The sequence below is a fragment of the Puntigrus tetrazona genome, chromosome 5, assembly GCF_018831695.1.
Source record: "Puntigrus tetrazona isolate hp1 chromosome 5, ASM1883169v1, whole genome shotgun sequence".
NCBI lineage: Eukaryota > Metazoa > Chordata > Actinopteri > Cypriniformes > Cyprinidae > Puntigrus > Puntigrus tetrazona.
Window position 1 is genome coordinate 17232472 of NC_056703.1, and position 17379 is coordinate 17249850.

At 40.8% G+C, this 17379-nt stretch overlaps 1 protein-coding gene across 1 annotated transcript in view; it reads left to right on the forward strand.

The window, feature by feature from the left end:
• The window catches only part of LOC122344732 (collagen alpha-1(II) chain), a 24506-nt gene that overhangs the window by 3078 nt on the left and 4049 nt on the right, over window positions 1-17379 (forward strand). Inside the window, exons 7-43 of the mRNA XM_043238282.1 lie at window positions 438-491; window positions 711-764; window positions 1527-1580; window positions 1749-1802; window positions 2499-2552; window positions 2638-2682; window positions 3131-3184; window positions 3787-3831; window positions 3911-3964; window positions 4734-4832; window positions 5416-5460; window positions 5596-5694; window positions 6028-6081; window positions 6449-6556; window positions 6646-6699; window positions 7013-7111; window positions 7201-7254; window positions 7750-7848; window positions 7954-8007; window positions 9616-9669; window positions 9793-9846; window positions 10308-10361; window positions 10447-10491; window positions 10569-10667; window positions 10795-10902; window positions 11136-11189; window positions 11547-11600; window positions 11681-11734; window positions 12246-12299; window positions 13116-13223; window positions 13314-13367; window positions 13445-13498; window positions 14027-14188; window positions 14815-14922; window positions 15034-15141; window positions 16794-16847; window positions 16930-17037. Coding sequence (XP_043094217.1) covers window positions 438-491; window positions 711-764; window positions 1527-1580; window positions 1749-1802; window positions 2499-2552; window positions 2638-2682; window positions 3131-3184; window positions 3787-3831; window positions 3911-3964; window positions 4734-4832; window positions 5416-5460; window positions 5596-5694; window positions 6028-6081; window positions 6449-6556; window positions 6646-6699; window positions 7013-7111; window positions 7201-7254; window positions 7750-7848; window positions 7954-8007; window positions 9616-9669; window positions 9793-9846; window positions 10308-10361; window positions 10447-10491; window positions 10569-10667; window positions 10795-10902; window positions 11136-11189; window positions 11547-11600; window positions 11681-11734; window positions 12246-12299; window positions 13116-13223; window positions 13314-13367; window positions 13445-13498; window positions 14027-14188; window positions 14815-14922; window positions 15034-15141; window positions 16794-16847; window positions 16930-17037 — 2619 coding nt within the window. The remainder of the gene's footprint in view (window positions 1-437; window positions 492-710; window positions 765-1526; window positions 1581-1748; window positions 1803-2498; window positions 2553-2637; window positions 2683-3130; window positions 3185-3786; window positions 3832-3910; window positions 3965-4733; window positions 4833-5415; window positions 5461-5595; window positions 5695-6027; window positions 6082-6448; window positions 6557-6645; window positions 6700-7012; window positions 7112-7200; window positions 7255-7749; window positions 7849-7953; window positions 8008-9615; window positions 9670-9792; window positions 9847-10307; window positions 10362-10446; window positions 10492-10568; window positions 10668-10794; window positions 10903-11135; window positions 11190-11546; window positions 11601-11680; window positions 11735-12245; window positions 12300-13115; window positions 13224-13313; window positions 13368-13444; window positions 13499-14026; window positions 14189-14814; window positions 14923-15033; window positions 15142-16793; window positions 16848-16929; window positions 17038-17379) is intronic.

Here is a 17379-nt window from a genome sequence, read left to right on the forward strand (position 1 = left end):
ACACACACACACTCTCTCTCTCTCTCTCTCTCTCTCTCACACACACACACACACACACACACAGGTTAGCACTAGTAACTTTCATCTTGTCCGTTAGCTGTAGGGCTCTATCCTCATTCTGCTTTGATGCAAGCAGTTCATTCATTTCATCTCTTTTCTCTAAACACAGTTTACAATTTTTTTTGAAATTTTCAAAAGCAGAATTTTTTAAAATGTTTTTTGTTGATATTAATTATACTGTTTACATCAAGGGTTACATGAAAACCAAGTGATAATCTTGGAGAAAGTTTGTCTGTATACACAGACTCATCCTGTGTTCCAGGCAGAAGCCGTCTAATAATACTTCTTCTCACTGTACACATACTGATCATATAAATATTGTTTCTGGCATGAGATTGAACACAGTCTGATGTGATTTGGGCTCATTTTTGCTGCAGGGCCCGCAAGGATTTCAAGGAAACCCTGGAGAAGCCGGAGAGCCCGGATCATCCGTACGTAAAAGACCTCATTACTGACGATTACAGTCAGCCTCCCGGTGTGCTAATGCTGCTTCATTTAGCCACAATCATTCTAATTGAAATAAGCCCCTAGATCTTGTATTTGGGTCAGCAAGGTGCACGGCTCGCTGGACTCGGCTCTGAACACACTTCAGCATTGTTCTGACCATCATTCTCGTGTCCCGGTCTCACACTTGTGTTTTCTCTCCACAGGGCCCAATGGGTCCTCGTGGCCCCCCGGGTCCCTCAGGAAAACCAGGAGATGATGTAAGTACTCTTTCCGCTTAGTTTCTTCCTGATAGCATTCAGGATAAAGAAAGTGTTTGTACATCCCACTGAACGCTGTCACAGGTTACGACTATAGCTCCGTGAGCTTTCTCTTTCTGAAACACACGCCAAGGTGTTTTTCCCCGCTCTGCCGTCTCCAGCTGTTCTTCTCTTCAGACTCCATTCCTTCCATTTCTCCTGCCCACATCACACACCATACACACACGTCACCAAAGATTCCTGCGTCTGAAAGTCACTGGTGTCAGTACGGCAGTAAACACCTTTTATGTGAAGTTTAAAAGATCATCAGTAATCAGCAATATTATCTTTTTTATCGGCACTGACACTGTTGGATGAGAACAGAATTATTTCATTTTACTCTTTTCAGCTACTAATTAAGGCAGTAAAAATAAAAAACTGATTCAAAATGTTAAAATAAATTGTAATAGAATCTAAATGATATTAACGTAGCATTAAATTGAACTGATCTGAATAATGACTTCTGTAGAGCTGCTTTATAGCTGAAGCTGAATTCAATTTCTGCTGTTATTTATCGCTGTGTTTATTGCTGTGAAGCTACTTTGACACAATCTATATTTTATAAAGTGATGTAGAAATAGATAATTGCGGAAAATGATGTCCAGCTGCAGCTCTGAACGGGTTTGTAGTTACACTTTGCTGCCACCAGATGACATTTGAGCACAGGAGCGCTGCTCAGAGTCTCATTAAAATATTGGTGAAATCTCTGTGTTTCTCTTGTAGGGAGAAGCAGGCAAGCCTGGGAAAGCTGGTGATCGTGGACCCTCTGGGCCTCAGGTGAACCCTTTATATTAAAACAGCGTTAAAGCGCTTGATCCGTGTGAGAAGAGCAGCGATGCAGGGACTGCTGCCCGCGGCGCTCAAGCTTTTGCCCAGATGTGAGACGCTTCTGTGGACGCAGGCCAGGGACTGNCTCTCTCTCTCTCTCTCTCTCTCTCAACGCAGGGATCTCGTGGATTCCCAGGAACACCAGGTCTACCTGGAATAAAGGGACACAGAGTTAGTGCACTTTTTCTGATCCTTAAAACCAGACACACAAGTAAAGACAGCAAACATCCTTAGCTATAGACCTCCCCTGGTGAATAATTAACTCATCAGAGGTAAAGCCTTGAGAATACAGACAGGAATAAAACTGTAAGGTTTACTGTAACTTGTAATGCTGAAGTGGAGAAAACTCTTTAAAAATATCTATTGGAATTGAAATCTAAAGATGCACACATACAAAGTGTGAAAAAATTACGCTTCCTTTACATTAGTATGAAAGAAGATGTGTTATAAATGCAAAATAGACCAAACGCGTGGAAAACAAAAAAAATCGATGTCGAATTTTAAGACCCTAACTCAAACATCTAGAGTTACAGGCATACAAACAACGCAGCTCAAGTTCCTGAGGGACAACTCTTTCTGTCTAGTGCTTACTGTCACACTTTATCATCTATTGCTGCACGCACCAGGCCTGTCAAGTAAGGGTTTCGATGGCAGTGGAAACACAAGCAGGGGGTGTTTTGTACCGTACCGTACTGAACTGACCTCAGTTTGACCCCCCTAAACAATTTACCCACTACATATTTATTTCATATTTTTTCTTCCTTCGCTGTACATGTCTGTCTTTCTTCAATCAAAGGTTGGGAGCTCTGGTTGAGTTGACGGTGGTTTGTCTGTAGGGTCTTGTGTTGATCTCTGGTGTGTTTGTAGGGTTATTCAGGTCTGGATGGAGCTAAAGGAGAGGCCGGAGCCACTGGAGCTAAAGTATGACTTTCACTAATCACATTTCCATCATGACACATTTGTGGAGCTGTGGTTTTGACCATCTCTGTCTGTCTGTGTCTGTCAGGGGGAGTCTGGGTCTTCTGGTGAAAGTGGAGCTCCTGGACCGATGGTAGGTGTTTGTGCTCATCTGCTGTCCTGCTGTACAAATGACCACAGCTAGAAACCTGAGTTGTTTGTGCCTGAGCTGATGTCAGATTCAAACAAACGTCAGTACACACATGATAAACACTTAATTTCTCCTGGCAGGGTGTCTGATCACGAGCATCCCAGCTCTCAGACACTGCTAAACTGCCATAGGCTCATGTTCATCAGCATATACCAGACAAGAAAGTGAAAAAATACACCATTACAAATATTGCAACTTAATTTCTCTCACAGAAACATGCAAATGCACATCAGATCTCTCAGAAACTCAGCTGCTTCTCAGGTAGTAATTAGATCAAATGGAGAGCGTTTCAATTTTAGTTCAATATGAACTTGATTATTGCTCATCAACTCATCCCTAGATCTCTAGATCCCATTATTGACTTGTNGTGTGTGTGTGTGTGTTTCTTCAGGGTCCTCGTGGTTTACCTGGTGAACGAGGACGTCCAGGACCATCTGGAGCTTCTGTAAGAATCACTCACCTTTTTATCAGTAGCTTGTAATGTCGCTAGTAACCCCTACTTTGAAATACCACACTAGCTTGCTGGTTCTCCTCATGCTTATAGGTTTTCTGATCAACTTATTTTCAAATGTAGGGAGTAAGCAATATGATGTACATTTTTTGTGTTTACATTTCTATCCACTGTAGATAAAATGAATAAAATCATAATCTTTCACACAACAACACTACAGCAGTTTTTAATACAATTTTTAATGTTGAAATATACAGCATCTATAAAGTAATGAAAAACTTGCCCAGATAGCACACCTACGTCTGCAAGATCTGTTAAAGAGCTCTGTCTACAAACGTCTTGACATACATTCTAAATCATAAACATCTTAAAGACGTCTATTTGACATCTGAAAGGAGACGTCCAATAGAAGTATTGCAGATGAGCAAACAGCCTAAATAATATGTCTTGCACGTGTAAATGCAGACTCAAATAGACGTCTCCTAGATGTTCATTGAGTCTTGCTCTCTTTCTCAATCACACGTCTGCATGCTGTGTCTCAGGCCTAGTGTTGCTTGTGTGTTCTGATGATGGTCTGTGGTGTTGTGTTTGATCAGGGTGCTCGAGGGAACGATGGAGCTCCTGGAGCTGCTGGTCCTCCTGTGAGTCTTCTTCTTCTGAGGCAGTAGCTCTCGTTTTCTCTGAGGCATTGTGTACAGCTCATGTTGTTTGTCTTAACAGGGTCCGGTCGGAACGGCTGGAGCTCCAGGCTTCCCAGGATCCCCCGGTTCTAAGGTGAGACATCCATTAATTCTGCCTTTCTCTGTCATATGTCTCTACACTGCTTTATTATCGGTGTATTTCATGTATGTCATGGGCATTCACAAACAATAACTACTCATGAATGTCGTATCCAGTGATAGGAAAAATGGTGTTATAAATAAATGACTTTATATATTTTTTTCAGTAACGTATAATCAAAGAAATGTTTCCCTCATTACAACGCTGTTACCGCTATTGACCGTTACGGACAATAAAATGTGCCGTTACTATAATTTATGATGATATTATTATGATTTTATTTTTCAGTCCATCTAAATGGGTGCACATTACATACCATAAACACTTTATTATATTTAGTGTCTATTTCATTGTTTCAGCATTTAAAATTGGGCGATTACTTTTGCCATTAGATTTTTTCGGGGGGGTTTTAAAATAACACAATAGGTACTTTCCCTTGTAGTTAGTTACTTTAAAATGATGTAACTCAGTTACTATTTGTGGGAAGTAACTAGTAGCTATAACTAATTAGTTTTAACGTGCCCAACATTGGCCGTATCCATCATTACATATCACTTTAGACTGTAAGGTTATTCAGATTCTCATTTTTCTGTTATTAAGAAGCACACAATAAATTTTATAATATTTATGACTACTTTTTATGACCACATTAATACAGATGAATGTACGACCCAGGCTCTGGAAATGACATTGAAAGTGTTGCTGATCTTCAGCAGGAGTAGTTGTGTTCAAGCAGAATGTCATGATGTTTTTTCCTTCATAGGGTGAAGCAGGACCTACCGGAGCCAGAGGACCTGAAGGAGCACAAGGACCCCGCGGAGAGTCAGGTGTCCCCGGATCCTCAGGACCTTCTGGAATTTCTGTGAGTAACCACTGAAAAAAATTTGTACAATCAAAAATGACTCCAATTACTATATTCATTGATCACCATCCCCCCTGTGCCCTTGAACGAGGTCAGAGGTNAAGTTATGTCCTGAAGATGACTGAAATGAAATACATGTCACTGATGCCATATCTCAGGATGGACAGCAGTGAAGGGTTTCATGTGAAATAAACTTTACAGCTAAGAGAATTAGCTCACAGGTTCTGAGCAGGGAATGTGGATGTAATGAATAGATCGCTACAGGTGTTATACAGAGTCAGAGAATACAAGTCTTATTAGAGGCAATCAGCAGAAGACGAGAACAGAAGATCAGATTCAGAAGAAAATGCAGTAAACACAAAACACAGCTCCCCCCAGTGGATGATGGGATTCCTGTTGAAGTGCACTGGTCTTGTCCCGTAGACAGATGAATTGTGTTCCTGAATTTAATCTATTTTATTTTGACTTGGTTACTCTGTTTTAGCTGGGGTTATTCTGAGAAGAGTTTAGCAGCAGATTGAACACAAATACTGTTGTAGGATCTGGATCTAGTCTCAGACCGTGTGCTCTCTCTCTTCTGCAGGGAAACCCCGGGACTGATGGGAATCCTGGAGCTAAAGGATCAGTGGTACGTACACCTGCGTGTAAAGATCGTCTGAGAAACACTTGGGAGAATCACTAGCTGTATTTCTCCAGCAGATAGTGTAAGGATTGGAGCTGTTTGTAACCCGGTTTGTTAAAGCTCATCCGTGTCGTCTCACAGGGTGCTCCTGGTATCGCTGGGGCTCCTGGTTTCCCAGGCCCTCGGGGCCCTCCTGGACCTCAGGGAGCGACTGGACCTCTGGGGCCCAAGGGACAGTCTGTGAGTATCTGGGTCCATTTCCAGTGATCAGTCTTCAGACAGCCCTTCACTTCTCCAAAGAAACCCAGATCTGGACTTGACACCAGGTCTACGTTAACGGCCGGTTAACTCTACTTTACACTAAACTGTTTTAATTAAACGCACACTGAATCATTCCACGGCTCACTGATGCAAATAGAGATTTTTAATGTGTTTAGAATGTGTTTTGATTTTATTACATTTCTATATTTGTTTCATTGATTTTTTTCAGAAAGTTTTCTGGTCTGTTATGATGGTGTTGATATTAGATGAGATTTTCTCTTATGTGTGAGTTTGATGTGTGTTTGTGTTCAGGGTGACACGGGTCTCGCAGGCTTCAAGGGTGAGGCTGGACCTAAAGGAGAAATTGTGAGTTTATATTCACACTAGAAGTCAATCATAATCATTTAACTGCATGAATAAAAACATAATTTGCTGCACTGTATTCTACAAACAAAGAAATACAAGGAGAAATGCACTGTAAACCCTTCTTGTTTTCTTAAATAAAGCAATGTCACTTTAAAATAAAACTTTTTGTTTACATTTCTATTTAGCATGTTAAATGTAATTTGGTTTTAACTAAAAAAAACTGACCTATTTTACAGCTGAACAGATGCAAGTGAAAAGTAATTCAAATCTACTATGTTTGTGTGCGTCAGAGAATGACATGTTCGTAAGTGTTTTACGTGAGTTAAATGTGTTGCTGTCATAGTTAAATGAAGGATGGTTTGTTTAGGGCAACGCTGGGCCTCAAGGGGCCCCTGGCCCCGGTGGAGAAGAAGGAAAGCGAGGACCCAGAGGAGAGCCTGGCGCTCTTGGACCCGTCGGGCCGGCCGGAGAGAGAGTAAGACACGGCTTCTTCATCTTTTGTTTATACTTTATACTGCATCATGTTATAAATTAGATTAAACAAGGATGACATGTTTTCTGCAGGGAGCTCCTGGTAACCGAGGTTTTCCTGGACAAGATGGTCTGGCTGGACCAAAGGTGAGACGCCTCACATGTTTAAAATGCATAACACATGTATAGTTTTTCAGGAGTGTAGAGATCATGAGCGAACAGGAAATTCTGGTGAATAAGTTCTGGCTATGTGCCTGGAACAGAAGTAACGTTACTAGAAAATTAGTGACAAAAGTCAAATTTATGTGTCTCGTAGCGCAGATGAAGAAATGCATTTTATGATGATTGACATCAGAGAGTTGATATTGTCCTTCAGTCTCGACTTTACTATTTCAAGCCATGAGAGGCATGTTTTATTTGATGAATTCAGCATGAATTGAGTTTCTGGCGTGTGCTGCAGGGTGCTCCGGGCGAGCGGGGATCTTCAGGAGTGTCGGGACCTAAGGGAGCCAGTGGAGATCCGGGCCGGCCTGGTGAACCGGGTCTGCCTGGTGCACGGGTAAATCAGTTCATCTGTCTGCTGTGTAAACGCTGTAAACTAGGTTTGATGATGATTTTACATCAAACCTTGTCATGATGTCTTTGCAGGGTCTGACGGGACGCCCGGGTGATGCCGGTCCACAGGGGAAAGTTGGTCCTTCTGTGAGTAAACATCTCTTGTACATGACTGTTATGCTTATATTTTGACTGTATTTTTACATACAAATTTTTATTGTATGGTTAATAGGGAATTTGACCATTGCAACTGTAATTCAATTATAATTTCAGCCAGTCTGCTTTTTAAATTTCAGACTTATTCATTTCACTCTGAAATTGTTAATTTTACAAATAATTACAAAGAAGAGGAACACGTCACTTTGAATTAAACATGAAACTTTGAAGCAGAGAGACTGAAACAGTCTTTTCTTCTAAATGTGTACTCCTATAATTTTAGTTTTATTCAAAGCAAAAGTAGAATAGTGAAATGGAAAAACCAGCCCTTAGTCTGTTAAAGGCATAAAGTCTATTGTTTTCACACCAGCAGACAGTCCTGAAGAGTCATACACATACTAGAGAGTCTCACAGAAGACTCGTGTGCTTCTGAGCTGTAGTTGTGTTAGTGCTCTGAGTAACTGCAGCGCTCTGTCGAGGGTGTAGGGTGCTGCTGGTGAAGACGGCCGTCCGGGCCCCCCGGGGCCTCAGGGTGCTCGCGGTCAGCCGGGAGTCATGGGATTCCCTGGACCCAAGGGAGGCAATGTAAGCCATCCAACTCTCGTCCATACACGTCTGTTTTTTGTTATTAACTGTGTTATTTATTATGTTTGATGTAGAATCGCTGAAGGCATCTTCCTCTCTCTGCAGGGTGAAGCTGGGAAGTCTGGAGAGAAGGGCCTTGCTGGAGCTCCGGGTCTGCGTGTAAGTTTCTCCATGATCCTTCATGAACACATCTACACATCCTGACTGATCTTCTGGCCAGGACTGCTGGTGCTGGTCATTAGTGATGCCAAGCTCTCTTGGCAGGCATGTCTTTCTTCCAGCGCTAAAACAGTGGCTTGTTTTAAAAAAAAAAAATGGGACATTTGATTTTGTATATTTGAGTCAACTTTATGATTTTTCTAAACATACATTTGGGTAAACGGTAATTTAGTGGAAACTAGTAAGTTAGATATTATAAAGACAACATGCTGTTCAAAACTAATGACTGGTTCTATTTCAAGCACAGCGGACCGTGTACAATATAATTCTTAATGATTCTTTAAATAACTATAAAGCAGTTGTTACGGTCGTCAGGGAGGTAACTTGTTAATGTGCCAAAGTTTCTGTGTCGCAGTGCATCTGATCTCTGAAACATATTCAAGAGTTTAGTTTGAGGACAGCGCGTCTCTTGTGTGTCAGACAGACACTGAGTGCGTAAAATAAAAATGTGGTTTTACATTTTGGTCAGATTCCTCTTTATACTGCAGCTCCTATTTATACATCATCTCTTCGGCCCGTCTGTCTGTTGTAGTAAACTGGGTGTGTTTTGCACGTCATCAATCATGTCTGTGTCTTCAGCTGTGGATGGATAGAGGAGAACTGAGGAAGTCATCTGATCCTCAAGCATCCACACAATCAGAGAAACACTTAAATAGTATTAGAACAGCATATTGCATGATGACTTGGAGAACTGATGCTTGATTCAGCTCAGGTGTGTTTATGTGTATATTACCCTCATTCACTATTCCCTGTATTAGTCCACTCATTCAGTTCACTTGAAAGAAGGACTGCTGCTTTGGCATAGATTGCTTGCTGCTTCATAATCATTTGAAAAAGGTAGTAATTAGATTCAAGGATTTATCTTGAATTCTGTCACAGAGTTTATGTATAAACCATAGTTAAACCCATTTAATAATCAATGCACAGTGAATTTGTCCCTGTGTTATATTATGCCATGGACGAGTGCTTTGTAAAATGAATGGATGTCTTATTTAGCTGTGAGCGCCATCTTCTGGTAAAACACGTACATTTATTCAGTCCACGACACACTGCATTACAGTGATATTCTAGCCTTTGAGTGTACAGTGGTCTTACACTCATACACACACGTTCTGCATGCACACTGGAATTGAGGCCCTTTTTTTCTTTCTTTTTTTAAATGTGCAGCATTTGACAAAGCTTTGTATGGCATTTGTGATCTGTACTGGAAGCAGAAAACCACATTAGGGTGTCCTAAATAATCTGAGCCTCTACATGTTTGACCTGCAGCACTATGAGGACATGCCTGTATCACTATTTCTGAAGAAAATGATGTCAAAATACTAAATATAAGGTCAATCATACAGTGAGAAGCAGAGGCTGTGTTTTTCTCCAGAAGGTTTGAGGTGTTTTGCCAGACGTCTGCAGTCTGTCTGATGCTGAGATTAGGGTGGCATTATAATATGGGCACTGTGCCAACAAGCACTGAGGTCTCTGACACGTACAAACACACCTCGTCTTCAGATCTGATTCCTCTTCTTCAGAGTGAACAATGTCTGTTCTCTGCAGGGTCTGCCTGGGAAAGATGGAGAGACGGGTGCTGCTGGACCTCCTGGACCCGCTGTGAGTGTGTCTGCCCGTACACCTTTCATATGAAATAGAGCTGAATAGAGTCTGATGATGATGATGATGATGATGATGATGATGATGATGATGATGATGATGGTGGTGGTGGGATGTTGACAGGGTCCTGCAGGAGAGAGAGGAGAGCAGGGTCAGCCTGGACCGTCCGGCTTCCAGGTGAGCTGCAACGCTAGTCTTATTCATCTCCCAGTCAGCTTAACTACATTCATTTATTTCAGTATTTATTTTTCATTTATATAAGTAGCTCTGTAAGCTAACAGGTTACATTGTGATCATGTCTTGCAGTCATTGTACATTCACTGTCACAGCTTAACAGTTAACATTAACTACAGCAATATGATGAGAGATATGTGTGTACAAAAATCATTCTGTAGAGAAAGATAATTATTCCCATCCGTCTGGATATTGATCTTGACAGCAAAGATCCTGGAATAATGCTGAATATTACAAAATATATATTTTTTTAGAAATGCTCATGTAGCACAACTAGCTGTAGAGTTACATATTCATATCTTTAGCTCTACAGCTAGCTGTGCTACTTGAGGATTTATTTTATAAATAAAATAATGAACAGTTTGGTTTAACACCAAGTTTGCGGGATTTTTTGATGTTTGTAGGGTCTTCCCGGACCCCCAGGGCCCCCCGGTGAGGGCGGTAAACCTGGAGATCAGGTGAGAGCAAACCTAGCTTTACGTGTCTGTCCGCTGGCTGCACACAGAGGTGTATTAAAGCCTGTGTCTGTCTTCGCTCGCTCAGGGTGTTCCTGGAGAGGCAGGGGCCGGAGGGGCCACCGGACCACGCGTGAGTCTACGCTTAATGCTCTCTCTTCAGTTTGTAAGTGGTCAGTATTCTCGTGTGTTAACACTATTCCTCTTCAGGGTGAACGGGGTTTCCCCGGAGAGAGAGGAGGAGTGGGGCCCCAGGGCCTCCAGGGGCCTCGAGGTCTTCCAGGAACTCCAGGAACTGATGGGCCCAAGGTGAGCGGATCAGTCAGGCCCCAACAGAAACACAGCAATAGAGCAAAATGATTCATTCAACAGCCTTCACTTCAGTAAAGCTGCTGGTTAAGTGTGCTGAGGCCTGTAATGATCTGGTCATCTGTAGGGTGGCGTGGGCCCGGCGGGAACTCCTGGTGCTCAGGGGCCTCCGGGACTGCAGGGGATGCCTGGAGAGAGAGGTGCGTCCGGCATTCCTGGACCAAAGGGAGACCGAGTAAGAGCCACCTCAGATCCACCCTCATGAGACAAAGACAAAGTCACATTTATAAAACTCCGTTGATCCGTTATCTACTGATTGATTATGAAGGTTCATTCATTAATGTTTAGAAAATGCAGAAAAGACTGTTAGAAAAACATTTATTCTCCATTTACTGCTGTGTGTGCAAATATTAGCGATGCAGGTACTGTCCTGGACATCAGTAAGATCTGACCATCTGTGATTCTCAGGGTGACAACGGTGATAAAGGACCTGAAGGAGCTCCTGGGAAAGACGGCGCAAGAGTAAGAAGATTGAGCGTCTGGGGCCAGATTTACTAAACTGGGCAAACTAGCGTTAAAGCGCAATTCTATAAAAGCGCAGATGGGAGGAGGAAATTGTGTGTGATTTACTGACGCACATTAAAGAATTAAAGATTTCCATAATGGCCTGCACAGTCTCCCGAGAGCAGAGCTAATTACCGCCTGCTGTAAGACATGCTTTATTCAGGGGTTGACACAAGCTCTTAGTAAACCTGGACTCTTATTTTTTCCTCTAATATTTTTAATATTTACTTTGTTTTGACTTTTACACATGTGGTTGGTTAGTGATGAAGGTTTATGAAGATCAGTGCTTGAGGAAGCTGCTTTGTGTCTTCACAGGGTTTAACGGGTCCAATCGGTCCTACTGGTCCTGGGGGACCCAATGGTGAAAAGGTAATAAAAACATCAGTTTATTATACATTTGTTACCGTGTTGAATGTGTAATATTAATCTCTATGCTGTATGGTCCTCAGGGAGAGTCTGGACCTGCTGGACCGTCTGGAGCTGCTGGTACTCGCGGTGTTCCTGTGAGTCTCTAACTAACTATATTAGTGTTCAGAGTCCTGCATTCCCAATAGTGCCAACCTTTTCACATTGAATCTGTATATATTTTACTTGTGTATGTAGCTGAATGCATGCAGTCATCTTCCGTTGCTCAAACCTTAGTGCAGGGGTGCCCTGCAGAGTTTAGATGTAACACACCTGATCCAACTAATGAAGTCGTTCAGTTTTAATTGAACACTGTGTAGTATTTTGAGCAGGGATTTAACTAAACTCTCCAGAAACTGAGGTTGACACCCCTGACTTATACCGACCTCTGAATCTAAGTTTCATCAGTCATACAGTTCCCTCATTCTGTATCTCGCTTAATACTCCAGACATGATAAACACATCAGATCTCTGGATTATTTGGATCTGTTATATTTTTAAGCAACCTGTATAATCAAAATTATGCTGTTTTAGCTAATGGCATCATTATTGGACATAGAGTATAAAACAATACTAATATGTTATAATAAAACGTTCTGTTTTTGGCAGGGTGACAGAGGAGAGACTGGTCCTCCTGGTCCTGCTGGATTTGCTGGTCCTCCTGTATGTACACTGCACCTCATCTCCACTCTTTCTTTATTTCTACTAACAGTAAAACTCTCAAATGCTCTCAGACACCAAACTCACACCAGCTGACCATCAAAATACTGGTAAAGCTGCTTTTCATATTATAGCAGTGCACAAATGAAACCCTCAAATAAAAAGGCTTTGGCCAAGAGACTAGTGGTAAAATTAGTCAATTAAAGTGTTTGTGCACATATTTTTACAGAAAATAAAATGAAGAGGTGAAAAGATGGTGCAAGTGACTTAAAGTCAATGCTTATTAATTTCTTGACTACATTTACTCATTTACAACTGTGATCTCAGTCATCAGTAAATGTGAAGGAAGATGAATTTTGTCTAATCATAAATGATATAATGGCATCAGCTCATGATCCAGAACAATTGCCAAACCACTTTTTTTCTTTCTGCCTCTTCACATGTGTGGCTTTAATGATCCTGATATTGCATCAAAGAAGGTGGAGTTTCAAAACACACCACTGACTAATAGTAGCTCAAAGGTGTTTGGAAGTCAAAACTAATTCTCTAAAAAAAGTTTATTTTGGTGAGCAGTTTTTTTTTCACTGCTGAAACAACATATCAGTTTGTTCATTGTTCCTTTTGGAAGAAGCCAAAAGGTGATGTATTAAAATTCTAAATCAAGACCTGAAGTTCATAGTCATGGATTGTATATCAAACCTGAATAGATTTAACATTTCAGTAAACTGCCTTTACATCTTGATTAATGACACAAAAGGTGTGAGTGTTGAAGCACTGACCGCACCAACACTGATTAACTGATTGATCTGGACATGTTAGGGTGCAGATGGGCAGCCGGGGGCTAAGGGAGAGCAGGGTGAAGGTGGACAGAAGGGTGATGCTGGTGCACCGGGCCCTCAGGGGCCTTCTGGAGCTCCAGGTCCTCAGGTAACTTCAGCACAATTAATTTGTTTTCCCGTCTAAAGACAACATTTGCCCTGTATTTCTTCACATGGTGTATTCCTGGTTTGGTTATAGGGACCAACTGGTGTGTCTGGACCAAAAGGGGCTCGCGGTGCTCAAGGACCTCCTGTAAGTACTAACAAGAGACTATCCTTTGTAAATGTAGATCTTAAAACCGAATGTTTAATTGTTTTTGTATTTTATAGGGTGCCACAGGTTTCCCTGGAGCTGCTGGTAGAGTTGGACCTCCTGGTCCCAATGTAAGTAAAGCAATGAGCCTGTTTACTATTACAAAGATCTCACTTAAAGGGTCAAGAACTGAGAAACCACAGTCTTCTCATTAGTCTCTATTTAAGGCAGTCTGTCAAAATGACAGCTCGTGAAATGTTCTACTCTATGACATAATAGTATGGATAAGCTCCGCCTTCACCGAAGTTCATCAACACCTGCTTCTACATCACTGTCCATTTAGCCACACCCACCGATTCTACACCACTGACTGTTTAGCTCCACCCACTGATGTCTGTTTGTTTTTGTTGTAAAAATCTTGATAACATTACAAAAAGGTCATCAGAATAATAATACTAAAAACAACACCAGTTTATCACCCATAAAATAACTGCTCACTATAAATTGCATTATTAATGCAGTGTAAAACATTTGATTAATGTAATGTGTGCATCAGTCCAAACCATATTTCTTGTAGACAGTTGTCTTTCACATGCAACGTTCTTCACACCTCAGTGTTTTTGTTCATGTTAATGTGTGTTGGTTCACGTTACTCTCAGGGAAACCCGGGTCCGGCTGGTCCTGCTGGTCCTCCTGGTAAAGATGGTCCTAAGGGTGTGCGTGGAGACGGTGGTCCTCCTGGAAGACCTGGGGATGCTGGCTTGCGTGGGGCGGCTGGGACTCCTGGAGAGAAGGGAGATCCTGGAGAGGATGGGCCTCCTGTACGTAGTTTTACTGGCTCTCATTTAGCATGGCTGTTCATCAGTGTGAATATACAGCTTCCAGTTTAACACATAGTAAAGACTGGGACACTTAGAGTGTTACTTAGAGAGATTAAATGAAAAGTCCAGACTCATTTTTGTGATGTGTGTCTCATATATGACCCCGGAGCACAAAATTAGTCATCAAAAAATTGACATGTATACATAATCTAAAAGGTGAATAAATTAGCTTTGTATTGATGTATAGTTTTTCAGGATAGGACAATATTTGGTTGAGATACTATCTGAAAATCTACAATGTTAGGGTGCAAAAATAATGAGATTTTTAACACTTTTAAAGTTCTCCAAATAAAGTAATTAGAAATGCATATTACTCATTTAAAAATGTGTTTTTATTTCTTTATGGTAGGAATTGTATCTTCATGGTACATGATCTTTACTTAATATTCTAATGATTTCTTTTGGCATAAAAGAAAAATAGATAATTTGGACCCATGCAATATATTGTTGACTATTGCTACAAATATACCTGTGCTACTTATGATTGTTTGTGCTCCAGGGACACATATTGTAAAGCATTTTTAAGTTCTTTTGTGATTGGGGCTTTGACTTCTATGCTGTTCCAGGGTCCAGATGGGCCTGCTGGTCCTCAGGGTCTGGCTGGTCAGCGTGGTATTGTTGGACTTCCAGGACAGCGTGGTGAAAGAGGTTTTCCCGGCCTGCCTGGACCCTCTGTGAGTCTCCACTGTCCCAGATAAACACACTAACATTTTGGATAGTAATGCTCACACTAACAGGAGAAACCATTCTTCAAGCTTTTTATTATCTGATGATCCCCATCACAGGGTGAGCCTGGTAAACAAGGAGCTCCTGGAGGACCTGGAGACCGTGGACCCCCTGGACCTGTGGGACCGCCTGGTCTGACAGGACCCGCTGGGGAACCTGGGAGAGAGGTACGTCACAGCCAGCCATGGTCCTGGTGATTTACTTTAGCACAACTTGTGAAATCAACTAGCGCTTAAACCAAGGAAATCATGCAAACTGCACAGTTCAGGTCTCACCTAAATGTTTCATTCATTACATTTTGCACAAATCCAAATGGGAGGTTTTGCACGTATTGTGTGCTTAATATTACTTGCATTACTCGCTTTGACATATATCTGTCTAGATGCGAAATTGTAATCCAAGAGAAATAATATCACTTTCTGAATGTTATAGGATAAAAGTACTGGTCATCCTTTTTCATTTGTTTAACACACTCTTCTAACTTATATAATCTAGTTTCACCCGGTCCTGTTGAGATACTTGGGTATCATCAGCATAACAATGGAAACTAATCTCATATTTTCTAATAATATTACCAAGGGGCAACAAGTATATTAATAATAGCAGTGGACCTAGGACATATCCTTGCGGTACTCCATACTTTACTAGTAACGATTGGACAGGTAGGATTTGACCTTTGATCTATTTATTATTAAGTAATCACTACTAAACCTTGACAGAATATTTAGTTCAGATGAGGTGAGGAGATGAGATCTAGGGGTGTGCGATTTATATTGTCTCCAATATTAAATATCAAATATATTTCAAAATACATTCAGTGATGATTTAGTCTAATTAAATGTCTTTAAATTGATCACAAATTCAAGACATGGGGGCAGAAAATTTATATATTTATACCTCCTTCTATAGTCTACTTAAGTAGAGTGCTAGTTTTTCTCCAAAAATGACCATGATTACATTGATTTTTTATTTTTTTTTTATTTATTTTATTTTTTTACAACAGCTCAGAAAACAAGAAAATTTAAATACTTTTTGGACACATATTTCCTGGTTTTGCTCTATTTCGACAACAAAACATAATAACACAACCACAACATTATTACCATAACCACAACATGAGAACTGACCTCCACACAAACACTATAAGAGTCAGCTGTCCACGGCAGTCCTTATTATATCAGCACAAGAACACACTCAGCAAAGTATCCTCTAATTATTGAGATATTATTTTTTGTAAATATCGCACACTCTTAGTGATTTTTGGTTATTTGTTAGTCTACCCACTGTGCTAATAAAAACCTTGCATTGTTTTGGTTATCTTCCATTTTGCAGATATGCTCTGCTCGGCAGCTTTTAAAGGCTGTCTATAGTTGGTCATACTGTTTTTCCATGAAACTCTAAGAACGTCCATGTTAGTTTTTCTCTATATGTGCTCAAGATTACGAGTTTGTACAACGTGTATACATTCTCTCAAGAAACAATGGCATTGATAGTTGTACATTAATGGTTGCAACAGCTTCAATTTCATGTGGTATAATTAAATCTAGCATCTGAATTAAATGATGAGTGGGTCTCGTTATGTTTTGCTTGACTCAAGTTTTTTGGTATATATTTATTGTATTAACTCTAGTATACTAATTATACCATATGGTATAGTTATAATCATGGTTCATACCATTTCGTACGCATAAGAGTGGATGCAGTTTTCAAAACAGTGTAGCGAACTGTAAAATGAACATTAACAGAATAGACTAAACCACCACAAACTATATCTCTATGACCAATTTCCCATAAAGTATATTGTAATATATTTTTGCAGGGCAATCCTGGATCTGATGGTCCTCCTGGCCGAGATGGTTCTGCAGGAATAAAGGTGTGTTTATTCCTCTGCTTCACTGTAAGATGAAATGTCAGTATGGTGTGAGTATCTCTCTTCATCTCTGTGTTCTGCTCAGGGTGACCGAGGAGACACTGGATCCGCGGGCGCTCCTGGTGCTCCGGGCGGCACTGGTGCTCCTGGTCCGGTCGGACCCACCGGTAAACAGGGAGACCGAGGAGAGGCTGTGAGTACACATTCAATACTGCATGACTCTCCAACACTGTCAGAAATATAGTATTTATTAATCATGCTACTCTAATTTTCTTTTTTCTTTTTTACCACAAATGGGTTCAGTATCAGTGTATCAGTGATTTTATACTAGTTTCATGATTGACCTGCAAAAGCTGGCAACACTTTATTTTAAGGTGTCAGAGTAATTACCTAATTAGATACTTAGTAATATCCATTGTACTTTCATGAAATAAAATGTACTTATCAGTTATGGAAAAGTCTGTATTTACAGACTTGTAATTGTAGATGTAAGAGACAGCTATTGTTGCACAGATACTTACACTTAAGTACAATC